Source organism: Sapajus apella, unplaced genomic scaffold (genome assembly GCF_009761245.1).
Source record: "Sapajus apella isolate SASKATOON/1434 unplaced genomic scaffold, GSC_monkey_1.0 scaffold70, whole genome shotgun sequence".
NCBI classification, from domain to species: Eukaryota; Metazoa; Chordata; class Mammalia; order Primates; family Cebidae; genus Sapajus; species Sapajus apella.
Genome location: NW_022437010.1, coordinates 4,046,312 through 4,074,114, shown reverse-complemented (window position 1 = coordinate 4,074,114; position 27,803 = coordinate 4,046,312). Strand labels below are relative to the sequence as shown.

General features: G+C 39.2%; 2 protein-coding genes across 6 annotated transcripts in view; one reads left to right on the top strand and one right to left on the bottom strand.

Moving 5' to 3' along the window:
- Positions 1-574, bottom strand: part of CAGE1 (cancer antigen 1) — a 57,399-nt gene extending 56,825 nt beyond the window's left edge. For all 5 annotated transcript variants that reach the window (XM_032250021.1, XM_032250018.1, XM_032250020.1 and 2 more), the window contains exon 1: positions 1-574. The gene's annotated coding sequence lies outside the window, so the exon portion shown is untranslated.
- RIOK1 (RIO kinase 1) lies at positions 569-27,158 on the top strand. The gene is made up of 18 exons (XM_032250022.1): positions 569-863; positions 3,885-4,086; positions 6,151-6,241; positions 7,846-7,915; positions 9,515-9,557; positions 11,725-11,817; positions 13,410-13,522; positions 13,620-13,700; positions 15,209-15,295; positions 15,697-15,834; positions 16,198-16,301; positions 16,530-16,636; positions 19,411-19,476; positions 20,358-20,477; positions 21,456-21,509; positions 23,106-23,258; positions 26,534-26,696; positions 26,754-27,158. Exons 1-17 carry the CDS (start codon positions 793-795, stop codon positions 26,642-26,644), a joined length of 1,704 nt encoding a protein of 567 aa, XP_032105913.1. The 5' UTR covers positions 569-792; the 3' UTR covers positions 26,645-26,696; positions 26,754-27,158.
- Positions 27,159-27,803: the final 645 nt, after the last annotated feature.

The window sequence follows — 27,803 nt, the reverse complement described above, 5'->3', positions numbered from 1 at the left end:
CTTTTTAAAAAGCACTTATTCATTTTCACCACAAAATGAGGCACCAAACTTTTTAACACAGAGAAGTGTGCTCACTTCAGGATCCATAGAGTTTCTTGGCCCCACGCTACGGACTTGGCGCTTCCTCCCTCTGCACCGGGTTTTGCGGGAGAGAGAACGCTTTCCAACCTCCTCCACCCGGGACTCTCACAAACTCGCAATCGGGCTCCCTGGGCGCTGGAACGCCCCTGTGTGACGTCCGCTCGCGCCGGCGGATCTCGGCGGGTACAGGCGCAGCCCGCGAGAGCCGAGCGACCCCGGGTCCGTCTCCCCAGAGTGAAGTTAGGAGGGTACGACTCCCTAGGCCGAACACTGTGGGTTAGCTGGCGCCTCCTGCCGCAGTAAACACAAAATAGGGTACAGAAACGAAAACTCCGGGAAGAAACGGCCAACACCGGCCTCGCCAGGCAGGCTACTCAACACGCCTGCCTCGGAACGTGGACCGTCCACTGAACCCACATAACGTTCCACTGAGCTACCTCTGAACTCGCAGCCCGCCTGCGAGAGGGGCGGGACTTCCTCTCAAGTCAGACTTCCGGGGGGGCGGGGCTTCCGGTTGGGGAGCCAGGGCGGCCTGTCAGCGGCGTAGCAGTTGGTCAGGTTTTCCCGTCGCACGTGGTGGCTACTGTTGGCTTCTGAATGGTTTGTAAGGCGGAGATCCACGCCGAAGCCGTTGGATCGGTCGCGGGTACATCCGTTTGAGCCGTTTCTGTCTCAGTGCAGAGCGGCGGCCTCCGGCGGCGCCTTTCAGTCATGGACTACCGGCGACTGCTCATGAGCAGGGTGGTCCCCGGGCAGTTCGACGACGCGGACTCCTCCGACAGGTAGGCGACCGTACAGTACACTGGGTCTGGTTACTGCTGTCTCCTTGTCCGCCGCCGTGGGCAGTGGACTCTTGTCTGTGGTTTAGAGGAAGACTAGCGGCTCATCACTCAGTGTCTTGACAACATTTTGTCTGTTTCTGCATCCCAGCCGGATCTTTCTCCCAGTTCATCGCAGAGTTAGTGAAAGCCACTTGTCAAGGGAGTCTGCGGTTCCCAGGTTGGTTAGCGTCACTGGGAGGCAGAATTGGGGATAGCGATTAGGAAACACAGGTGTTTGCGTTTTAACCACAGGTAGGGTTCAACAAATACTTACTAAACACTTAATATGTATCACGTTCTGTCCTGGGCGCCGGAGATAGTGATGAACAAGACGAACCAAGTTCCTGATGTCATGGAACTTTGCCTTCTACATGAAAGGGAGGGCACATCATTTGAAAACCAAATAACGATTAGACTATGCAAATCGTTTGATATACTAAGTGTTGACTGAATGGTTAGGGAAAGGTTAAGTCCAGATTTTAATGACAAAGAGCTAATCTTGGCAAGAGCAGAGGGAACTGTATTTCACACAGAAGGGGCAGCAAGAGGGAAGGCCCTGAGGCCAGAGTGCCTAGAGCACAAAGAAGGTAGTTGAGAAGATTGGTAGGGTATTGATAGAGAAGTAAGAAGGGGGCCAGATCCTAGAGACCCTTATAAGCGACGGTGAAAAGTTCAGGTATTAACCTGGGTCTTATGGAAAGCCATAGGAGGGATTTTAGCAGAATGACATTATTTGATTGGAATCATTCTTCTATGTAGATGATGTTCATGGAGGGCGGGACTGGAGCAGAGAGACCAGTTCAAAGTAATAAGGTAATCAGATTCAAAATGGTGGGGACTGGAGCTCGGATCCTAAAGATACATTTTGGAGGTAGAAGTGGCAGGGTTTGGTGGTAGTTTGGACATGGAGTCTGGCGAAAGAGGAATGAAGGATAACTCCTGCCTACAAGCAAAATGAAACATATTGGAGTTATTTTGGAATTCCAAGAAAACAATTTGTACTTTATGTTTACAGTAAGGATTCATTACATGTAGATTTTATTAATTATTGGGGATGTTTTTAATAAATATGTGTATGTTGATTGCTTTCTGTGTGTCAGATCTAGTCTTGTGTGGTAGGGAGGCATTGGTAAACTGCATCCTGCATGACCCAGAGCTTGCATCCTGGCAGTGGAAACCGAAATTATTAAATAAGTAGACAAACTATTTGTATTAGAATTTGGTAAGTAATACAAAAGAGAAGTGGGTGAAAAATAAGTAAGGCTTCCTTAAGCAAGTGTTAGTGAGCTGATACTTGAAGGATGAGTAGGGGTTAGCCAGAGGAAGGGGAAGGGCATTCCAGTTTTATGGTTCCAGAGAAGTGTACAGAAAGCCTTAGGGAAGAAGGTAAGCAGCAGAAGAAACACAGCCAGCACAGCTGGTGGGTAGTTAATAAGAAGGCACTAATTTACCATCCACCCCAGGGTATTGTAAGGATACACCAGTGATTTTCCATCAGGGAAGATGTTGCATCCCGACCTCTACCCAGCGGCTTTTGGCAATTTCTGGAGACGTTTTTATTTGTCACAGCTGGGGGCGGTGATGCATTAGTGGCATCTGGTAGGTAGAGGCCAGAGGTTTGCTGCTAAACATCCTACAGTGCAGAAGACAGTCTCCCACAATGAAGAATTATCTGGCAAAGTTATAACTTTAACATGCCTCTCTAGGCAATTATACCATCAATCTATGGAACATATGTATGAAGTCCTGGTAAATAGCAAGTGTTTAATGATTATCTGCTCTCTTCTTCCATGTGTCCATGGGGAGCCCTCGGAGCCACGGCTAATTAATAAATTGGGATTGATAATCAGAATTTACTTAAACTCACGCCTGTTTTTCAGCTGGTAGCTCATATTATCAGCTGCTTTTTTATGGTTTCTGTCCTTATTCTGTACAGGAGAGGTCAAAACTGATAGTCCCCTGTTGAATTTGGCCTGCAGACATGTTTTGTTTGGTATGCACGGTTATTTTAAAAATTGACTATGCCAATTAAGGGATAGATTTTACACAGAAATCCAGACTTCTAGCTTCTCTTGAAAAATTAAAATCTGGTAACACTAGGCCTGAATCCTCATATGGCCAAAAAAAATAAAGAAAGTCCTTACTAGTTGGGATCCTTTTACCCTAGACCTCTTTTCCCAGTTTGCCAGTGCCCGCTTCTGTCGCTTCTATCGTGCAGTCTACTTCACTCATTTATAATGCTTGGCCCCTGTATTCACCATTTCTTCCCATCATGAACAAGGATGATTTGGAGTTCTTTGTGGAACATAAAGCTTGATGTAACTTCTTTTGTTGCAAAGTGTTATCAAATTCAAAGTAAGGCTGCCTTAGACTTACTCCCAAATTTTTTGTCAGAAAGCTTTTTTTTTTTTTTTTTTAAAGAGACAGGGTCTCACTCTGTTGCCCAGGCTGGAGTACAGTGGCACAATCATGGCTCACTGTAGCCGTGAACACCTGGGCTCAAGCGAATCCTGTGGCCTCAGCCTCCCAACTATCTGGGATAAAAAGTGGGAGCCACAGCACCAGCCTTTTTTCCCCTCTGTCTTTTTTTTTTTTTTTTTTAAACCTTTTACAGAAAATTTTTCCTCTTCTTAAAGCAGCTCTGTGAATGATTTTCCTAGAGTCAAGTCTGGTGTACTGGTCTGCGTTGTTCATTTAGCAGAGAAGACAACAATGTAAATTCTAACTTCACTAAGGCAGAACCAGATTTAACACGTGATGTGCTTCTTGGGCATGGAGAATGAGCAAACAACTGCAACAGAACTGGAAAACAGGAGAACATGGTTTTAAGAAGATGGAGCTTATTGGAAGGTGTATTGTATATAAATATATAATCTATTTTAGGTTTATCAATATTTTAAACTCATAAGTAATTAAATATGTGAGTTCAGTTAGGGTATATATAAATTCTGTTATGAAATAATAAAACATTATTATTTCTAGTGAAAACAGAGACTTGAAGACAGTCAAAGAGAAGGATGACCTTCTGTTTCAAGACCTTCAAGACAACGTGAATGAGAATGGTGAAGGTGAAATAGAAGATGAGGAGGAGGAGGGTTATGATGATGACGATGATTGGGACTGGGATGAAGGAGTTGGAAAACTTACCAAGGGTTATGACTGGAATGGAGGAAGCAACCCACAGGTATTTTATAAAGGATTCTGCACATCCTTATATAGTCTGCTTATATGTCTTCTTTTTTAAAAGGCTGTTTTGTGATTCTGGAATTGAATAGCTAAAAGATTTTCTTCATGTTATCTTGTCCTGTAGCCTCACCCTTTACTGATTTTCACTTTTCATCCTTTCTATATTTCTGATAATTTCTTGGGCGTGGATTCTTTCCAGAATCTGTAAATTTAAAAAGAGTTATTTAAGGTTTCATGAGATTGTGAGCTTGAAATCTGCATGGGAAAGGGCGTGAATTGGCAGTTTACTACAAATGATTGGGAAACATGGTAAAAAAAGTTTAGCCTCATTAGTAATTAAAGAAATGCAAATTAAATTTGTAGAGATGCCATTTTTTCACCTATGAAACTGTTAAAGACAAAATATATCATTGATGGTCAAGTAAATAGGTGCACTTACTTGTGGGATAAACTAGTATGTGATAAAAACTTTAAAAACCTCAAAATACTTTGACTTAGCAGTTCTATGAGTGTGCCAAGACTTAATTACAAGAATGATCCTCCAGGATTGTTTATGGTAGAGGAACATTGGAAACAACCTTGAACTGGATCAAATGTGCTATGGGACTGATTCCCACAATGAGGCATGATACAGCCATAAAAGATGTTGTAATGGAAGACTATTAATGAGATAGGAATATGTTTATGATTATTTACCATGTGCAAAAAGCAAGTTACCAAACCATGTACAGCTGCTTCTCATGCTGTAAGTACTGAGTGTGTTAGGTTTGTAGGGCCATAGGTTTAAAATGGTTCATCTTCCTAAAGCATAAAGGTTAATCCAGCAGTCTTCCTTTGACTATTAAAATGGCTATATCAGCTGGGCGCAATGGCTTACCGCGGTAATCTCAGCACTTTGGGAGGCCGAGGCAGGCGGATCACCTGAGATCAGGAGTTTGAGACCAGCTTGGCCAATATGGCAAAACCCTGTCTGTACTAAAACCACAAAAATTAGCAAGTTGGTGGCAGGTGCCTGTAATCCCAGCTACTTGGGAGGCTGAGGCTGGAGAATTGCTGAACTTCGGAGGTAGAGGTTGCAGTGAGCCAAGACTGCGCCACTGAACTCCAGCCTGGGCAACAGAGTGAGACTCTGTCTCAGAAAACAACAACAATAAAATGGCTGTATCATGGACCAGAATGCATGCATTTTTAAATAACCATATTATAAGTAACAAGAAATTTCCATTTTCAGATCGTCTTGTTTTGGTGACTCCTTCATTGATTTGTAATGAGGCTTTGAGCAATTTCATTATTTAAGTTTGTACATAGCACCAGTCTAAGTGCTAAGCGTTATGCTTAATCTTTCCCTTTCTTGAGACATTGGACCCAAAATGAAATTCTGAACCAGCTTAATATTGGTCTTAGCTCTTTATTATATACTTTGGGGGTAAATGAACATTCTCAAATTTTAAATCTATAAACCAGTCAAATTAGGAAAATAGTCTGGGCGTGGTGGCTCAAGCCTGTAATCCCAGCACTTTGGTGGGCGGCCGAGGAGGGTGGATCATGAGGTCAGGAGTTTGAGACCAGCCTGGCTAAGATGGTGAAACTCTATCTCTACTAAAAATACAAAAATTAGCCAGGCGCAGTGGCAGGTGCCTATAATCTTAGCTACTCGGGAGGTTGAGGCAGGAGAATAGCTTGAACTGGGGAGGCAGAGGTTGCAGTGAGCCGAGATTGCACAATTGCACTCTAGCCTGGGCGACAGAGCAAGACTCTGTCTCAAAAAAAAAATTAGAAGAATACATTTAATTTTAGTCTGTTACTTATAAAGAGGAATCATAGAGAAGTTAAAAAAATGGATTATGCAGACTCTTTGTTTTAGTCAGTAACTTTAACATTTTGTTTCAAATGCTCTTTAAAATAATTTTTGAGCCAATTTGATTGACTCTTAGCTTTCCTTAAGGTACTCCTCTAAGTATTGGTGCTTTAATAGCTAACTATGAACTAAGGAAATGTGATGGTGAATCTTAGGTTTGTGTTTACAACTAGTACCTTAGTCTCTGGAACTCATCTCTTCTAGGCAAATCGACAGACTTCCAACAGCAGTTCAGCCAAAATGTCTACTCCAGCAGACAAAGTCTTACGGAAATTTGAGAATAAAATTAATTTAGGTGAGTTACAAAATATATTATTTCCCTGGGCTAAGAGGACATTTTTCAAAAACCATGAAGTGTTGTATAATTTTATCAGATCAGGAAATGAAGGCCGGGCACAGTGGCTCACGCCTGTAATCCCAGCACTTTGGGAGGCTGAGGTGGGTGGATCACCTGAGGTCAGGAGTTTGAGACCAGCCTGACCAACAGAGTGAAACCCTATCTTTACTAAATACAAAATTAGCTGGGTGTGGTGGTGCATGCTTGTAATCCCAGCGACTTGGGAGGTTGAGGCAGGAGAATCCCTTGAACTTGGAAGGTGGAGGTTGCAGTGAGCCGAGATTGTGCCATTGCACTCCAACCCGGGCAATAGGAGTGAAACTCTTGTCTCAAAAAAAAAAAAAAAAGAAAAAGAAAAAATGAATGTATTCAAGTGTTACTGACTCAATAATGTTTAGAGAAAATTAAAATCTTAGTGATTTAAAAACACAACTTTAGGAAAAGACTTTAGCTTATGCTACTTTAGCTTATGCTATTTTAGTTGTTTTCCCACTAGTAGGAATATAATGTTACAAAAACCCATTTAAGTTATTGTCTGTTCTGTTTACGTTTTTTTGTTTTTGTTTTTGGTTTTTCTTTTTTGAGACAGGGTCTCACTCTGTCACCCAAGCTGGAGTAGTGGCACAGTCTTGGCTTACTGAAACCTCCACTTCTGGGGTTCAGGCAATCCTCCCACCTCAGCCTCCCAAGTAGCTGAGACCACAGGTGCATACCACCACACTGGGCTAATTTGTATTTTCTGTAGAGACAGGGTTTCTCTATGTTGACCAGGCTGGTCTTGAACTCTTGAGCTCAGTGATCTGCCTACCTTGGCCTCCCAAAGTGTTGGGATTACATGTGTGAGCCACTGTGCCCACCCTGTTTTAGATTTTGTAATAGGGTTATCTCATAGTAGGATGTTGAAAATACTAGGGTATTGAATATAGTCACATTTTGTTTCACTAGAGACTTTGTATATAGGTGTTAATTATTTAGTGACCTGTTCAATGCCAGGCATCAGTGTGTTGATTTGAATTATCACCTCTTAGAAAATGCAAGAGAGAGATGGAGGGAAGGAAGGAAGGAAGGAAGGAAGGCTGTTTTTCTGATCTTGGGCCTCTTCACTCTAAACCTAACACAGTGTTTCTCATATAAGCTGTCAATGCATGCTAAATTAATCTAAGTATTTTAGGGTCGTCTTTGCCTGTGATAGACTTATAACTTGAAGTGAAACAAGTTTTTAGAATTAAATGTTAAATTCAGGCAGTTATATTAGTCATGTGGAATACTGGCAAGTGTCTGAAATTTATTATGCAAATATAGTATTTTGAAGAATTTCTGCATCTAGAATTCAGTTATTACAGCTGTAGTGATGACAGTGACAACATTATGAAGGGAACACAATTTAGTGCCTACCTTTAAAAACATTAAACTGTTTTCATTATTAAACTGTATTCTATCTACAATAAAATATTTAGAAAGTATAGAAGAGAAGGAAGAGGGGAGAAATACCCTGTTCAGCAACTCTGTTATTGTCTTTTTGTCTTACATATTGTTTACATTGTGGATTTCTTGTATTTTAGATAAGCTAAATGTTACTGATTCTGTCATAAATAAAGTCACCGAAAAGTCTAGACAAAAGGAAGCAGATATGTAAGTAATATTTTAATAATAAGCATGGATGACAGAGACTGATCTAGATTAAGCAGCATCTTGATCATAATTCTTTTACAGAGGTTATTGATTTGTATACTTAAACCGATCATTCTTTCAGTGTGTATGTGTATATGTTTTTTTTTTTCTTAGTGGATAGCCTGTGCCTTTGTAAATTAAAAATATTAATGAATCCTGGCTGGGTGTAGTGGCTCATGCTTGTAATCCCAGCACTTCGAGAGGCTGAGGTGTGTGGACCACTTGAGGCCAGGAGTTTGAGACCAGCCTGGCCAATATGGTGAAACCCTATCTCTACAAAAAATACAAAAATTAACCAGATGTGATGGTGCATGTGTGTAATCCCAGCTACTTGGGAGGCTGAGGCATGAGGATCACTTGAACCTGGGAGGCAGAGGTTGCAGTGAGCCAAGATTGTGTCACTGCACTCTAGCCTGTGCGACAGAGTGAAACTCTGTCTCAAAAGTAAATAAATAAAATAAAAATTAATGAATTTTTAAAAACACATAGTAAAACTATAATCTCATGAAATTTACAAATGTGTTCTCATGAGGGGAACAGTGTTTGTGGATTTCAGTTTAAACTAAAATGTGCAAAAATATTCCCTTAAAATGTATTAAGAATTATTCTTTCTCATGAAGTATTTTTAAAAATTTAAGGGAAGACTGTAAACTAAATAATGATATAACTAAGAACTGTTTCTGTTTACACTTCTGTTCTCAAAACCAATTGTTTAAGAGCTGGCTAACTTCTCTTATATGCTAATAACTATAAAGTATTATCACTATATTATAGAAAACGACACTAAGATCATACAACTCACTGGGAGAAGTGAACTTAAAAGCTAACTTTCTTCTGATTTATTGCTATGTCCAAGAAGTATCAGCTTTTTGAGATACACCATAGTCATTTGTTATTTCATTGGTGTCTGAATCTTTGTGTTAAAACCTTTATTAGTTTAGGTTAGCGTGCTAGGTGGAGTTACAGTCAGTGTATAAGCGGAAACAAATCAGAGTCTGCATTTGAAGACTGTCTTGAAATGATTTTAAAAAACAAAAAACTTGTGTCTTCTTAGAAAATGACTCTATAGAGAAAGACTTGTAAATGACTAATTCTATGTGGAGGCTAAGGCAGGAGCAATACTTGAGCTCAGGAGTCCATGTCTGGCCTGGGCAACATAGTGAGATGCGATCTCTTTAAAAAACGAAAAGGCAAGACTTTAATTCTGTACTAATAGAATCATTAAAGATTTAAAGGACAGTACACATATACTCAATGTTTTCTCTTTTCCAGCATAGTTCACTTTACCCTGGCTGCTTTTTGATGCTTCTGAAATATGATTAGATTTTTCTTTTCACTGCATACATACTCCTTTTGCTGAAATACAGAATTGAATTTTGCATATTCAGGGGAAATGAAGGTTTCACTGAGTAGTGAAAAATCTACAGTCATGTCATAAAATCTGTTATTTAAAGAAACGACTTAGGAATTTTTATGAAATTACCTACATTTAGAAGCTTTTTATTTTGGCTTCTGACTGAATTTTGAATGTGTCAACTATACATTTTTGTTTTTGATTAGGTATCGCATCAAAGATAAGGCAGACAGAGCAACTGTAGAACAGGTACAATTTATATGTGTTGCAAACTCTTCTTTTTAATTAGCATTTCTTTTCTCTTTGAATTGTAGTTTGCTTTTTATCCCTTTCGCTTAATGCTAATATTAAAATTACTCCTATATAAAATTACTCCTTTTATAGTTTTGAGTTTAGAGATGCACATTTTGCTTTTATAGGACTATTGGATGAATTAGAGTCATGGTTCTTCAGTGGCCTTGCAGAGCCACCATATGATGCTTTCCCCTTCTTGGAGAGAGTATCAGACCATCAGTCTTTCAGGAACGGTCCATAGGAATTTTGTGAGCTTTCCCAGAGAATAGGAGGTTATCTGCCACAAAGCGGGAAAGGTGGGTGAAAGAGAGAGGGTCAGATAATGTCTTCAAATTTCCAATTAGAAATCCTGTCTTTGCTTAGAAATTATGCTTGTTTTATTCTTTCTATTCAAGAATGGGAAAAAATTGGCCCCTAATTTTCCCGCATACAAAAGAATGTGATTGGATGTTAGCCTTGGCCCAGATTTTTGATGTGAAGAAAGTGATAAAAAGAGTCAGAACATTGCCTCTGCCACCTACCACTCCTCTCCCCCACCCATATACACAAACATAGGTTCTGAATTCCACCATTAGACAGAAGCAGGATCTGGGGTCTGTGTCTTCATTGTCCTCTAGTTTATTTTGTGATTTATTTCCATAATTGAAAACAGAGTATGGTTTACCTCAGAAAGATGAGATAGCCTGAAGTTTTAAAGACCCTAAATAACTTTAGGGTTATTTTTGGCAGAAAATTCTTTTTTTCTTTCAAAATTAATTTTGAATGATAGGGTACATAGCTTGAGTATTCAGGTGTCTCTATAAAATATATGCTTGTCTATAAATTTATCATTTGTTTTTCCCTGTTTTGTTCTTATGTCATTTCTTCCTATGCCCTTACTTGTGTGACTGCCAACTTTGCAGACGCACAGTTCTGTACCTAGAGGCTCAGCCAGCTGACTTCCCCTCTTTGCTTACCTGTGCAGTAGAGAAGGAATGGAAATTAGTGCTTTTTCATTCTTCTCTAGTTGCAATGGTTGTGGTTTGGCTTTTAGTCCTATAGTCTGCCCAGGTGGTTTTGTTTATATTAACCTTAGGTTTCTGGTGTGACCCCAGCCACTTCATTGAAGGTGGACTGTAAAGCATAGTTGAGTTTGGCTAGTTTATACTGTCTCGCCCCATGGGGCTAGAGGGCCTACCTGAGCCATAAGGAGCTACTGATTGGTATCCTTAGAAATTGCATACAAATATTTGGCTGCTTTAGTTTCTAAGATGAACAAGAACAGCCTTTAAATTCACTGCCTTCTGTTTGTTAGAGAAGATTTTGAAATTGTTTTTACTCAAGATTGACTACTCCGGCTTGAAGGAGACTCTTACCATGATTTACTCATCTGTAATGGCAGGGGTCTGCAGACTCTTGAAAGAGCCAACTAGTAAATATATGTGAGCGTTGTGGCTCACATGTAGTTTCTGTTGATTTTTTTTTTTTTTTCCAAAGCAATCCTTTAAAAGTAAAACCCATTCGTAGCTTGCAGGGTAAGGAAAAACAAGCTGTGGCCTGATTTGGTCCATGGGCCAGAGAGTGCTGATCCCTAATATAAAGTTGCCTGTCCATGGCAGTAACCACTGGGCACTTGAGATATGCTATAAATGCAAAAGATGAACCAGAGTTTGGAGACTTGGTGTCAAAAACAAGGATTATCTCACTAATGATTGTTTTATATTGATACAGGTTGAAATGATAGTGTTTTAGATATTTTGGGTTAAAAAAATATTAATTTCACCTGATTCTTTTTACTTTCAGTGTAGTGACTAGAACATGTAATACTATTTATGTAGTTTGCATTATATTTTTACTAGCTAATAGCCTAGGGTTCATTTCTGCTTCCCTTGGGCTTGGTAATCTTTGATTTCCATGACTGGATGAACTTGCTATTTGGTTGCCTTTGGTTCCTATGGCCTTTACCTGACATTTTACTGATTAACAATTAGAGTGAATAAAAGTTCTAAATAGTGACTCTCATTTGGTCAACCAGGATAGCGTAGTACAGTTAAGCTCTGCTGTTTATTCATTATCATAGGTTTTAATGAGAAAGATTTGGTACTGTCTTTCAGAACTTTTCAATTTTTGCATTTATTTTTAGGTGTTGGATCCCAGAACAAGAATGATTTTGTTCAAGATGTTGACTAGAGGAATCATAACAGAGATAAATGGCTGCATTAGCACAGGAAAAGAAGTGAGCTCTTCTTTGGATGATTGAATATTTAGTTTTCTTATTTCAGATACCAAATGAAACTATGGCACTTAGTACTACATTATGCCTTTAAAAAGAAAGAAAAACAAAGCTCTACACATTAATATTTATGGTTAGAGAGGAAGTCGTACATATAACTAAGCCTTTTCACTACTGCTGCTGCATTGTATCATTGAGTCTAACTAGTTGTCCCCAGTAGTAAGTTGAGATGCTCAGATTATTATAGGCCTGAGTTCTAATAAAATAAATTACTCATGGGGACAGAGGTTTATGGTTATGTTTCTATGAGTCAGCAAATCTTTCTTATTTTTTTTTTTACATATGGATATACTGCTTTCTGTTTGTTAGAGAAGACTTTGAAATCCTTTTGACTCAAAATCGACCTCTCTGGCTTGAAGGAAACTCTTACCATGATTTACTTATCTCATCTGTAATTGCAGGGGTCTGCAGACCCTTGAAAGGGCCAACTAATAAATATGTGTGAGTGTCGTAGCTCACATATAGTTTTTACTGACTTTTTTTTTTAAAGCAATTCTTTACAAGTGTAAAACCCATTCTGCTGGAAGCAATTCTCAGTAAAATTCAATTTATAAATCACTGGATTTAAAAAAAAAAATTTTTTTTTTTTTAAAAAGAGTCTTGACGAGTCCTTTTTTTTTTTTTTTTTTTTTTGAGACAGTTTCCCAGGCTAGAGTATAGTGGTATGTTCTCAGCTCACTGCAACCTCTGCCTCTCGGGTACAAGCAATTCTGCCTCAGCCTCCTGACTAGCTGGGACTACAGGCCTGCACCACCACACCCAGCTAATTTTTGTATTTTTAGTAGAGGCAAGGTTTTGCCATGTTAGCCAGGCTGGTCTCAAACTTTTGGCCTAAAGTGATTCACCCACCTGGGCCTCCCAAAGTGCTGGAATTACAGGGATGAATCACTACACCTGGCCTAAATCACCGCATTTAAGAATGTCTTTAATTATTTTGCATATACTTAAGATGTAAAAAAAGTTTGAAACCACTTCTCCCATATATTTAAATTGGATTTTACTGTACAGTCTTGCATTGCTTAATGAATACTTTCTGAGAAATACATCATCAGGCAAATTTGTCATTATGCAGACATTGTAGAGTGCACTTAAACAAACCTAGATAGTATAGCCTACTGTACTCCCAGGCTATATGGTATTGCCTATTGCTCCTAGGTTACAAATCTGTACAGCAGGTTTCTGTACTGAATACTGTGGCAGTTGTAACACAATGGTAAATATTTATCTAAACATAGAAAAGTTACAGTAAAAATGCCTGTTATAATCTTATGGGATCACCTCCTATGTGCAGTCTGTCACCTGCCACTGACTAAAATGTTATGTGGCACATGACTATATTTGTATATTGGAGGTATATTTACTGTCCTTTTGATATAATATTTCATATTTTAATTCACATCTTCAAAAGGCAGTGGTATTTCTTATTCATGTTACTTTAGTTCACTTGACTTTTGAGGTTAGAATCAAATTGATAGAAAAAGTAACAGTAGTTATTTAACATAAACTTCATTTTCTTGGTTTTTGACTTAAAATAGGCTAATGTATACCATGCTAGCACAGCAAATGGAGAGAGCAGAGCAATCAAAATTTATAAAACTTCTATTTTGGTGTTCAAAGATCGGGATAAGTATGTAAGTGGGGAATTCAGGTAAGTTCAGATTTTTCCCTCCAGTTGGTTTAACTTCTATTTCCTAAAACATTAAAACAATAACAGAATGATTTAAATAATATTTTTCTTATTCAAGATTTCGTCATGGCTATTGTAAAGGAAACCCTAGGAAAATGGTGAAAACTTGGGCAGAAAAAGAAATGAGGAACTTAATCAGGTGACTGTCTGGGGCGTGTGTATGTCTGTCCTGTGCTCTGCCCATGAACATCAGCCCTTCCTCCCAGCAGATCCCAGTGTGGTTCTGCCCATATGTAGGGACTTATTAGGGCTTCATTTTTGTTAGATCTACTGTAGGAAGCAGAAGAAACACATTTCTGGACAAATAGAGATTGTTTTTCTGTTGTTTTCTATTCTGAGCATCCATTACAGAAGATTACTGTCACAATTCATATTTATTCCACAAAGCTAGACCATTTGGAAGGCCTTGTAAGCCATTGAAAACATTTATTGCAGCACTGTTTACAATAGCAAAGACTTTGAACCAACGCAAATGCCTATCAGTGATAGACTGGATAAAGAAAATATGGCACATATACACCATGGAATACTATGCAGCCATAAAAATGGATGAGTTTATGTCCCTTGCAGGGACATGGATGAAGCTGTACTTAACAACATTCTTAGCAAACTGACACAAGAACAGGAAACCAAACACCACATATTCTCACTCATAAGTGGGTGTTGAACAATGAGAACACATGGACACAGGGAGAGGAACATCACACACTGGGGCCTGTTGGGGGGTGAGGGGGCTAGGGGAGGGGTCGCAGGGATTGGGGGACTAGGGAGGGATAGCATTAGGAGAAATACCTAATGTAGATGATGGGGGGGGATGGATCCAGCAAACCACTACGGCACGTGTATACCTATGTAACAAACCTGTACATTTTGCACATGTACCCCAGAACTTAAAGTATAATTTAAAAAAAAACAATTTGTACTGAGCATAATAAGGAACTGTTAGAGGATTTTAAGCAGGAAAGTGACACAATCAGATGGTGATAATGCTTTGTCACATTTTCATAGGTATTGGAGTTCTAAGCAAATCTTGTTAGGTTGTGAACTCTTTGTTTACCATAGTTTCCTTGTCTTAGTTCAGTTTTGGACACTTTTATATATCCTTTGTTTGCACTGACACCTTTTTATCAGATAAAGGCCTCATCTAGTTGAGATTTAAGGTTTCTGAAAATTATGGAGTTTTTAAAATGTCATAACTCTATATGCTGTACACAGGTGATGCATTGGATAGTGTAGTACTGAGCAGGTACTGCTTGTTTCGAAAGTCTTTTGTGTTCAGCAAGCTATTAGCTATGAGTCCAGCTATTTTTCAGGCTAATCAACTCAAAAGATAATTGTGGACATGTCTCCTCTATTTCCTCCATTGTAAGATGCACATGTTTTTCAGTTTAACATCTCCGGAATTGGTTTGGGAATTACAGGTTATAGGATGTAATAGCTTAATTGCTAGTGTTTTGTCATTCTCAGTGGTACATAATGGTGCCATTTAAAATCATGTTAAGAGTTTATGAAATATTATAATAAACTTAAGAGGCCTTGGTGCTGTTTTTTAACAGCAGTGTTAATCTTATGACCTGTAGTCATTGTAATTTATTTAGATGCATTTTCAATTTTTGAGTTGTCCTTTTATTTGTTATAATATCACAGGCTAAACACAGCAGAGATACCATGTCCAGAACCAATAATGTTAAGAAGTCATGTTCTTGTCATGAGCTTCATTGGTAAAGATGACATGTAAGTACAGGGAAGGCCTAATAACTGCATTCTCAGAAATGTATTTTTAAGTGCTTTGAGTTTATCCGCTCTATGAGTATTTCCAATTTGAATAGCTTCTTTTATGAATCTTTCCCACTGTATTAGTGCATAAGTGTTATCAATTTATTCTACCTTTTTAAGTATGAAAATGCTTCAGAATGAGGAGCAAGTTAGTCCTGTGTTGGAGGGATGTCTTATACAGTGTGTTGGCAAAGCATCTATTTGCTGGTACCTTCTTGGTGTATCTGCATTGAGACAAATTGTCACATATACAGCTCACATGATGAGTTGTAGAAGAGAAGGGCATGTAACAGTATTGTAAGAAGCAAGAAAACTTGTTGTTGGTCATTTTATCTTAGTTCATTTTCTTTTAATTCAAGGCCTGCACCACTCTTGAAAAACGTCCAGTTATCGGAATCCAAGGCTCGGGAATTGTACCTGCAGGTCATTCAATATATGAGAAGAATGTATCAGGATGCCAGACTCGTCCATGCAGATCTCAGTGAATTTAACATGCTGTGAGTGTATTTTGTCTCTTAGGAACTGCCTGTAAGTTGTTTTGTGTCCTTTAAAATGATAAACAAAATCACAATCCAAGAAGTCACACTACCTTCTGAAGTTTTATTGTTGGCTTCCAAATGGTATAAGATAATATTCCTTTTTTCAGTGACCTTAGTCATGGAATTGACCGCTTAGATCATTAACAGTGAATGGACTTTGGAAATTTCCCCGGTTTTCATCTGTTAGTCAAGATGGCCTCATCTTATCTGCCTTGGTCATTTTGTGAATTACTTCCCTTGTTCTTAAGAGTAGAATTTATTTTAAACAAAAAACATAGTAAAGTAGTAGCATCCCACAGCTTCTATGTCTCTGGCCAACAGGTACCACGGTGGAGGCGTGTATGTCATTGATGTTTCTCAGTCGGTGGAGCACGACCACCCACATGCCTTGGAGTTCTTGAGAAAGGACTGTGCCAATGTCAATGGTGAGTAGAAATGGGCATTTTCGAAACAGCTTATTGGTCTATGTTGTTTTTGTACTCATTTAAACTGTTGGCATAAAATTTTCTCACTAAGTTGTTTGATGCAGTGACACTTAAACCATTTGCTGGGAGATGGTGTATAATTTTATCTCTTTGTTTCTCTAAAAGGTAGTTGGAATAATAACCTTTTTCCTAATAAAAAGCTATCGTTAATGTTTATCCTTCTGACAGATTTCTTTATGAAGCACAGTGTTGCTGTCATGACTGTGCGGGAGCTCTTTGAATTTGTCACAGATCCATCCATTACACATGAGAACATGGATGCTTATCTCTCAAAGGTAAGATGGGGAGAGGAAGGAGGAATAGAAACTAGCAGTGCAGCTTCAGTATCTCTTATCTAAAATGCTTGGGATCAGAAGTGTTTTGGATTTTGGATTTTTTTTAATTTTGAAATATTTGCCTTGAACTTCCCCCGGTTGAGCATCCCAGATATCAAAATCCAAACTCCTCACTGCTCTTTTCACATTTCATTTGGGCATCACGTTGGTGCTCAAAAAGTTTTGGATTTTGGAGTATTCCAGATTTTTGATGTTTGGATTTGGGATGCTAACCAGTAATAATTTGCATTTGCTTGACACTTCTGAGGGACTCAGATTGCACACTGTAGTTTATTCATTTTGACAGCTTCCTGAGACCTTTTTCTTCTTACTTAACAGATGAGGAATCAAAAATATAGCAAAACAGCCAATGGCCAATGGTAAAGCCAGGTCTCTCTCTGGTTTTTTTTTTTTTTTTTCTCCCAAAATGCTGGGATTACAGACATGAGCCACTGAGCCTGGCCTAGGATTTCTTCTTTTAAGTCTGAATGATAGTCCAGCGTATGTATATACTATGTTTTGTTTATCCATTCATCTGTGGATGGACATACGGGTTGCTTATGCCTTCTGGCTATTCTGAATAATGCTGTTATGAAAATGGATGTATAAATCTCTCTTCAAGACCCTGCTTTCAGTTCTTTTGAATATATACCCAGAAGTAGAATCGCTGGATCAAAGGATATTTCTATTTTCAAGTTTGTGAGGAACCCACCTTACTGTTTACTGTAGTGGCTGCACCATTTCACATTACTACCAACAGGGCACAAGGGTTTCAGTTTCTCCACATCATCACCAGCATTTATTATTAATCTCCGTACCCTCACCAACACCTATTATTTTTTGTTTTGTTTTGACAATGAGAGACCCCCTAATGAGTGTGAGGTGTATGTTACTGTGGTTTTTGGTTTGTGTTTCTCTGATGACTAGTAATGTTTAGCATCTTTTCATGTGCTTCTCGGCCATTTATATATTTTCTTTGGAGAAATGTCTTTTTTTTTTTTTTTTTTTTTTTTTAAAGAGACCGGGTCTCTGTGTCACCGAGTCTGGAGTACAGTGGTGCAATCCTGACTCGCCACAGCCTCAACTTTCTAGACTCAAGCAGTCCTCCTGCCGCAGCCTGCTGGCACAATAGGTGCACACCATGATTCCCAGCTAATTTTATTTTCTTTTTCATTTTATTGGGACAGGATTTCACTGTGTTTTCATCTGGTCTTAAACTCCTTGTCTTAAGCAGTCCTCCCGTCTCAGCCTCCGAAAGTTCTGGGGTTATAGGCGTAAGCCACAGTGTCCAGCCCCATGTCTTTTATTTTAATTGGGTTTTTTTTTGTTGTTGAGTTGTAGTTGTGTATTTTCTGGATATATCAGATACATGATTTGCAGGTATTTCTTCTGTGATTTGTCTTTTCACTCTGTTGATTGCATCCTTTGATGCACAGAAGTTTTAAATTTTGATGTGATCCAGTTTATTTTTATTTTTGTCTCTGAATCATAGAGTTTTGAACACATGGCCTGTATGCCCCTGCACAGGTTTTTTTTTCATTTTGTTTTTTTTTTTTTGAGACGGAGGGTTCTGTCACCCAGGCTGGAATGCAATGGCGCAATCTTGGCTCACTGCAACCTCTGCCTCCTAGGTTCAAGTGATTCTCCTGCCTCAGCCTCCCAAATAGCTGGGATTATAGGCACCCACCACCATGTTCGGCTAATTTTGTATTTTTAATAGAGATAGGGTTTCTCCATGTTGGTCAGGCTGATCTCAAACTCCTGATCTCAGGTGATCTGCCTGTCTCGACCTCCCGAAGTGCTGGGATTACAGGCATGAGCCACTGTGTCCAACCTCTTTTTTTTTTTTTTTTAAAAGACAGAGTTTCTGCTCTTGTCGGCTAGGCTGGAGTGCAGTGTATAATTTCGACTCACTGCAACCTTCGGGTTAAAGTAATTCTCCTGCCTCAGCCTCCCCAGGAGCTGAGATTACAGGCACCTACGACCATGCCTGACTGATTTTTTGTATTTTTAGCAGAGATGGGGTTTCACCATGCTGCCCAGGCTGGTCATGAACTCCTGACCTCAGGTGATCCGCCTGCCTCAGCCTCCCAAAGTGCTGGGATTACAGGCATGAGCCACTATGCCCAGGTCAGCCTGATTTTTATGTCTAAACTTAAATAAAAAAATTCTGCCCCCACTTTTTTTTTTTCTTTTTATGTGGAGAAGAGAACAGACATTCAATTTTATAATCCAAAAGAAACCTTTGGAATCTTTATCACCTTTGTTTCAGTCATTATTTGCTCAGATAGCTGTTTTTGGTGGTTCATACTGCAGCAGCAATAGAGCCATGTCACTCAAGATTTACAGCCAGCCAGCCTTCTTTGCAGTTGCCTTCACTGACTGCTTAGGATTTAAGGGTTGATTCTTTCTTTAGGTCTCTGTATTCCTCAGTAAATGCTTTTGCTAATTATTTGAATTTAGTAAAAGTAGCCTAACTTTTGAAAAAGGGAGGCTAGGAATCCTCTTAGGCTAGAAGAGTTTGGTTTATTCTGTTACTTTTGGGTTGATGGCAGCCTTTTTGGTGCGGTCTGTGCTAGAAAGCTAACCTGTACCATTAGAGCTCACTAAGTGCTTTCAGAAGTGTGAGGAGGTGATACTTACAAAGACTGGAACAAGTTTATACCAAAACCAGGGCAGGATGTGTCTTCTGCAGTTTGAATGTAAAAGAAAGTCATTTGTGTTTTCTCTCCAAGGCCATGGAAATAGCATCTCAAAGGACCAAGGAAGAAAGGTCTAGCCAAGATCATGTGGATGAAGAGGTAGGATTTGTTATCATTTAATAGCCTTTGGAAACACTTGTGTTTTGACGTCTTTTTTTTTTTTAAATGTTGCTAGAGTATACACTTGATTTAAATAGATAAGCAGTTTTTTCAAATGATGGTAATATTTCCTTGAGATGTATGATGGTAAATGATTTAAGTGAGCCAAGTTAGATAGTTTACATTTCACTGTATTGGTCCACTCAGCAACTTGTTAGACCGTTGTCCTAAATGGAGAAAATTTTTAAAGAGCCTGTTAGGATATAGGAGTCAAGAAGGAAAAGCCTGTTTTTAATTTGCAAATGTGAGTTTTTAAATGACTTACATGTTGATTCTAGAAATGTAGATTTTAAATATTATGCTTTGATAAAAATGAGTCAGGGTGTCTTTTGTGAAGGAGCCATAGTAGGCTTTGTAAAAAAAATTCTCACAGCTCTCAGTGGTTGACTGAGAGGTGCCCTGTGTTTATTGGCAGCTTTCCACCTTTTTCACTGTAGCAGCTGGGTACGTTTTGTAAGGCATAGCCAGGCAGCGCTTGCCAACTGTAATTCTACCCCTTTTCCTCCTGCTCAGAAAAGGTTTTTGAAACACAAATGAAGGAGAAGTGTTATACTAAGGATAGCCTTGAATCAGCTCTAATGTTTTTTCCCCCTTCCTTAAAATAAGTCATATGCAAAATTTAGTGTTCTATCATTAGTAGCATTACTTTTGGGACACCACAGCACAGATGGGACACCAGTGTGTGCAGACAGCATGGCCCAGCATCAGTGTTGGGGATGAATGAATATATAGAGTCCCCTGTAACCTGATGGATGAGTATGCTGTGTGAATGTGAGAAGCGTATGCATAACAGTTTTGATTTTGCTTTTCCTCTCTGTTAGGTGTTTAAGCGAGCATATATTCCTAGAACCTTGAATGAAGTAAAAAATTATGAGAGGGATATGGACATAATTATGAAATTGAAGGAAGAGGACATGGCCATGAATGCCCAACAAGACAATGTAAGTAGCGTGGTTTGTATGTAGCAAGCAGCTCTTCAAAAGTAGCAGGGGACTGTCCCAAACCTATTTGGGCCTTTTAAGTTCCCCTAATCTTGAATATTGGCTTCTGAACTAGTGAGATGACTAGCTCCATCTGTGTTAACTGGCATGCACGTTGAATGTAAAGGGAATTCATTGGAATTTATGAGAGGAGGTAACACATTTGAATGAATCCAACAAGCTATAATTATAGAAACAAGATAATTCAGATAGAAGTCTAGGCTATTAATGGTTATTATATTAGGTTCATTACATATATTCCTTTAATGTATATCATTCAGGAAAAATTTCTTTTTGGTAATGGGCCAGATAGTAAATATTTTAGGCTTTGCAAGCCAAGAAACAAAATTGGGGTGATTACATAGGTCCTTATGTAACAAAAGAAAAAACCCTCAATTTTTATTTGTGAAATTAGAAATACTTTAATAATAACTGAATACAGTTTTGTGTAATACAGGTATACCAGAGAAGAATGGAATTATTTGATGGGGGGCAGATAATATTTGCTTAGTTGGGTCTCAAAGTTTGTGTTTGCTATCTTCAGATTGGTTGCAAACGTTTATCTGTAAAAACTACCAGGTAGGCCGGGTGCAGTGGCTCACGCCTGTAATCCCAATACTTTGAGAGGCTGAGGTGGGTGGATCACTTGAGGTCAGGAGTTTGAGAGCCACCTGGCCAACATGGTGAAACCCCATCTCTACTAAAAATACAAAAATTAGCCAAGTATCAGGGGGCTGGTTGGATTTGGCCAGTACATCTGGTAGACAGAAATAGTGTCCATATGATAAACTCCCTGTGATCCAGTGAGATTAATTTTAGATGCCTTTTTATAATCATAGGAGATATTAGTTAGCCCATGTTGTTCTTAATAGTGCAATATGCGTATTTCACTGTCTAGTTTTATGTTGATCGTTATTTTTTTTTCCTTTTGGTTACAAGATTCTATACCAAACTGTCACAGGATTGAAGAAAGATTTGTCAGGAGTTCAGAAGGTATGAAGAACATGCGTTATTATTTGTTTATGTGAAAATACTTTTAAAGGATATAAAGCTCTAGTTGTATTATTTATTTTTTATTTAATATCATTAGAACTATATTAATGCTATTTTATGTTGTTCAAATTTTATAATTGCTTTCAAAGTCCATGGGCATCTTCCGAAATGCCCTTTTTGTGTTCTTTCTAAACACAAATTGATTTATTTTTCATTCTTTCTCTGAATTGTTCTGTTATTGCAGGTGAGGTATTTATCTTTTTGTATCCTAGTCATCATTTGTGGGGTTATTAATGATAGCCATTGTGCTTCTTGATGGTTTTTACAACCAGCTTAGGAAAACAGTATAGAATGTGGTTTTCCTACCAGGATATTACTTGTTAAAAAACAGTCTCAGGAGTTCAGTAGTCCTGCTGTGCTGGATTCCTGTAACGTTGTTTTTTCTTAAAACAATCTTGTTTTGTTTTACATTTTAGAAGGGTAGGGATTTAGTAATTCTAACTTATGTAGTCATAAAAGCAATCTTTATCTTTTTAAAATCTTCCTAATTGAAGATTAAAATAAAGGATCACAGTTCGCTTTCTTTTTTTTTTTTTTTTTTTTTTGAGACGGAGTTTCACTCTTGTTGCCCAGGCTGGAGTGCAATGGCGCGATCTCGGCTCACCGCAACCTCCGCCTCCTGGGTTCAGGCAATTCTCCTGCCTCAGCCTCTGAGTAGCTGGGATTACAGGCATGCGCCACCATGCCCAGCTGATTTTCTTTTGTATTTTTAGTAGAGACGGGGTTTCACCATGTTGACCAGGATGGTCTCGATCTCTTGACCTCGTGATCCACCCGCCTCAGCCTCCCAAAGTGCTGGGATTACACACAGTTTGCTTTCTTAAAATCAAACTGTGATTTGAATTTAATTCAAACTGTGGAATGAATTTAATTAGGGAAATTCTGGTATTTTGTATTTCTGAGTTATAATAACAGGTGTCATAAGGAAGTTATACTTTGGATTCCAGAGCATGAAGATTTTATTGCAGCGAGCTAGAAAATCTTGTGTACAATTGACTTCTAAAGATACGTTTTTTTTTCTTATAAAAAGGAAATCCTCACTCTTTTAAAAACTACCAGGAAGCACTGTATTAGACAACTGCTAAATTTCAGGAAGTAATGAAAATTTCCCATCTCTGAATATTGTTTTCCCTCTCAATTGGATTAGTTTATTGCTATTAATGTGGTTCATAGGAAAACAGCTGTGAAATTATCTGTATAAATCTTTATTTTTTACCTGTATGTGTATTTCACCTCTTTCCCAATCCCAACTAAAGGCTCGCGATTAGCTGAAAGTAGCAGAACAGTTGTATCATTGGTCTAGGTCCCCCAGTCAAGCCAGGTTCCTTCATTTGGGCATGTTCTTGAACCTCACTTGGAATGGCTACTTTCATGTGTCCCTCCTGGTGTTCATTCTCGTGTTTTGATGTTTCAGTACAGGATGTTAGTTTTAACATATTATTTGTGAGCCGAAAATCTGAATTCTGGCATTAACACATTTAACAACAACACATAACTAATTGGTTTAGAATAACATGATTCTTTAATAATTTCAAGGTCCCTGCACTCCTAGAAAATCAAGCGGAGGAAAAGACTTGTTCTGATTCAGAAGATATTGGAAGCTCTGAGTGCTCTGACACAGACTCTGAAGAGCAGGGAGATCATGCCCACCCCAAGAAATACACCACTGACCCCGACATTGATAAAAAGGTAAGCAATGAAGTACATTCCCCTTTTCTTTCTTTCTTTCTTTCTTTTATTTTTTGAGACGGAATCTTGCTCTGTTGTCCAGGCTGGCGTGCAGTGGCACAATCTCGGCTCACTGCAACCTCTGTCCCCGGGTTCAAGTGATTCTCCTGCCTCAGCCTCCTGAGTAGCTGGGACTATAGGTGAGCACCTCTGTGCCCAGCTAATTTTTGTATTTTTAGTAGATATGAGGTTTCACCATGTTGGCCAGGATGATCTCGATCTCTTGACCTCATTATCCACCCGCCTCGGCCTCCCAAAGTGCTAGGATTACAGGTGTGAACCCCCACGCCTAGTGTCCCCTTTTCTTTAGTGTGGGAGCACAGCTGCTCTCATGTTTCTTTGCTCATGAATCTAGCTAGATCATGATGGTTGAAAACATTATTGGTAAGTACCTCTAATTACAGTTTTAATACCTAAATGTGAACTCGACTTTTAGTGGTAACATTATCTAGAGATTGGGCTGCTCATTGGAGTACCTTGGTCATTGCCTAAAGAGAGCACACACTAAATTCAATACATTTCACATGAAGCACAAGTGACATTAGAGCTGACCCAGGGTAAATACTGAAGAGCCATTTCAGGGAGATTTATAGCCCAGCTTGATGTTTCTGGAATCGGAACGACTGTATAATAGTCCCCCCACCTATGCTTTCACTTTCTGCTGTTTCAGTTCCCTGTAGTCAGCCATCGTTTGCAAATATTAAATGGATGGAAAATTCCAGAAGTAAACAATTTATAGGTTTTAAATTGTACACTGTCCTAAGTAATGTGATGAAGTTTATGCTGTCCTCCTCTATCCCGTCTGGGATGTGAATCATCACGTGGTCCAGCGTCTTCACACTGTCAACACTCCCCATTCATTAGTCATTTTGTAGTCTTCTCGGCTCTCAGTTCAGCTGCTGTGGTGTTGTGGTGCTTGTGTGCAAGTAACCCTTACTTTGCTTAATAACAGCCATAAATTACAAGAGTAGTGATGTTGGAGTTTCAGGTATGCTTAAGGGAAGCCATAAAGTTCTTCCTTTAAGTGAAAAGATGACCATTCTTAACAAGGAACTCACACCTGTAATCCTAGCACTTTGGGAGGCCAAGGAGGGATGATTACTCGAGACCAGTCTGAGCAACAAAGTGATACCCACCTCTGTTAAAACATTGCTGATGAGGCCGGGCACGGTGGCTCAAGCCTGTAATCCCAGCACTTTGGGAGGCCGAAGCGGGTGGATCACGAGGTCAAGAGATCGAGACCATCCTGGTCAACATGGTGAAACCCCGTCTCTACTAAAAAATACAAAAAATTAGCTGGGCATGGTGGCGCGTGCCTGTAATCCCAGCTACTCAGGAGGCTGAGGCAGGAGAATTGCCTGAACCCGGGAGGCGGAGGTTGCGATGAGCTGAGATCGCGCCATTGCACTCCAGCCTGGGTAACAAGAGCGAAACTCCGTCCCAAAAAAACAAAACAAAACAAAAAAAACATTGCTGATGAGCACCTGTAGTCCCAGATACTTGGGAGGCTAAGGCAAGAGGATCCCTTGAGCCCAGAAGTTTCAGGTTATAGTGAACTGATCATGCCACTGCATGCCAGCCTGGGTGACAGAGTGGATTCTGTCTCAAATAAATAAGGAAAGGAAAAGAATCATATGCTGAAGTTGCTGAGACCTATGGTGAGAGTCTTTCATCCGTGAAACTGTGAAGAAGGAAAAAGATGTTTGTGCTGGTTTTGCTCATCCCAAACTGCAAAAGTTAGGGCCATAGTATGTGATAATTGCTTGGTTAAGATGGAGAAGGCATTAAATTTGTGGGTGAAACATGTAAACAAAAACATCTTCCAGCATTTGATGGCACCATGTTGCTCGAGAAAGCATTGAGCCTATACGAAGATTTCAAGGTTTCAGCAAGAGTTCCCCTGAAATGAGTGACACCAGGCCATTTACTGGAATAGCTACACAGATTCAGGAATAGATTTGGACTAAAAAATAGAAAAATTACTGGAGAGGCTGCATCTGCCAATTAATAAGCTACTGTCGCATGAGTATGATACTGTGGGAAATTTTGAGAGAGAGAGAGACCACATTCAGATAACTTTTATTATATTGTTATTCTATTTTATTATTAGTTATTATATCTTACTGTGCCTAATTTGTAAGTTAAACCTCATCATAGGTATGTATGTATAGGAAGAAACATAGTATATATAGGGTTTGGCACTATCCATGGTTTTAAGCATCCACTGAGGGTCTTGGAACATATCCCCCATGGATAACAAGGGACTTTTGTATTTCTTTAATCCCCAGCCATAGACACAAGAGACACTGCTGACTGAATGCTGTGTAACTATTATTCTTCCATCTTAGTCTAATCCTTTAAACCTTATGCAATGTGGGTCCCAAGACTCCTGAGAAACATACTCAGCTGCTAGCATATTTTCTCGTATGTCTATTAGAAACAAATATTTTGTCTTTTTCCAGTGTTTATTTCTGTTAGAATATGGAACTTGTAAAGGAAAGTATTTGCAAACGTTGAATAACATTCTTAGGGATATTTCTGTTTGGCTGTCTTCAAGTTTGTATTAAGGAAGCTCAAAGCCAGTTATGGTGGCTCATGCCTGTAGTCTCAGCTACTAGGGAGGTTGAGGCAAGAGGATTGCTTGAGCCCAGGAGCTTGAGGCTGCAGTGCACAATGATCCTGCCACTGTCCTCCAGCCTGGGTGACAGAGTGAGTCCCTGTCTCTTAAAAAGAAAAAGCTCAAAGACAGTTTTCACCCCAAGTTTCTCTACCAACCCATAATCATTTTCTTTCTTTTTCTTTTTCTTTTTTTTTTTTTCATCATACTCACTTTTATTCTTCATATATATTTTATTTAGTTATAATAATAAGAATACTCCAGGTGGGCCTAGTGGCTCATGCCTATAATCCCAGCATTTTGGGAGATTGAGGTGGGTGGATCACTTGAGCCCAGGAGTTCAAGACCAGCCTGAGCAATCTGGCGAAGCCCCATCTCTACCAAAAAATACCCCAAAAAAAGCCTAGCCAGGTGTGGTGGTGCAAACTTGTTGTCCCAGCTACTCAGGAGGCTGAGGTAGGAGGATTGCTGGAGCCCAGGAGGTGGAGGCTGAAGTGAACCATGGTCACGCCACTACTCCAGCCTGGGTGACACAGCAAGACCCTGTCTAAGGAAAAAACAAAAAACAAAAAATGCGTATTTCAAATGAATGAAATTTGTTTTTGTTTGTTTTTTACAGGAAAGAAAAAAGATGGTCAAGGAAGCCCAGAGAGAGAAAAGAAAAAACAAAATTCCTAAACATGTGAAAAAAAGAAAGGAGAAGACAGCCAAGACGAAAAAAGGCAAATAGAATGAGAACTGTGTTATGTACAGTCATTTTCATCAGTTACTTTTCTTGCCTGCATCTAGGGTAAGGTACTTTTCTTACCCTAAGCTGCATTAGGGTAAGGTACTTTTCTTACCCTAAGCTGCATCTGGAAGATGGCTTATTGATTTTAACCAAATTATCTTCACAGTACTGTCTGTGAAGACTGATTCAAATGTTTTCATGTAATTATGTAAAAAGCTCTAAGCTCTAGAGTCTAGATCCAGTCACTGACTCTGTCTGGTGTTGACAGAGGATTTATTTAAGCTATTATTTTAATGAAGAACCCTGTACATTTTTATTTTTATATATTTTCTCCTACAAAAATGTTTTTGGAAGCGTGATCAATATTTAAATGTAGACAGCATCTGTAACTCTTACATGAGTGTCCAGAGGCATTCATGGGAGAATTGGTTTTGCTTTCTCTGTATGCACCGGAGACCCATCTGAGGTCATCTGATTAGAAGGCCATGTTTATATAATGGGAATTTCACTCACAGTTCAGCTGGCTGTTGATTTCATCATTCACTGCAACTCTGCCCTTGTGTGTATTGGTGATCATTTGTAATGTTCTTACACTTTATCTTTTAATGTTCTTTTTGGAGCTAGGACTTCTCAGTTCCTAGCTCCAAAATTCAATCATTTGGCATGTTCATTCCTCAAAAATTTGAGAATTTTAGTTGCTAGGGCTATAGCAGAAAACAAAATAGACAAAAATTACTATCTTTGGGTAGTTTAATTTTGATAGGAAGATAAGACCTTAACCAAAATAAGTAAAAAACAGCATATAAGCAGGTGGTAAATTCTATGGAGAGAAATAATGCAGAGATGTGAGAGCGTCAATAGATGTGGGAGTTTGTAGTTTAAAATAGGGTTCCTGGAAAGACCTTACTGAAGGGCACTATTTGAGCAAATACTTGAAGAAGGTGAATGGTGTGCATATCAGGAAGGAAGAACGTGCCAGGCAAAGCGAACAGCAGTTGCAAAGCCTTGAGGCAGAATTGTATGTAACATCTTGCAGAAACAGGGCTGGGACATCCTCATCAAGGAAGAAAGTACTAGATGCAGTCAGATAGTGTAAGGCCGTGGGAGGGTTTTGAGCAGGGGAGTGATATGATCTGACGTCTGTCTTAAAAGGATCACT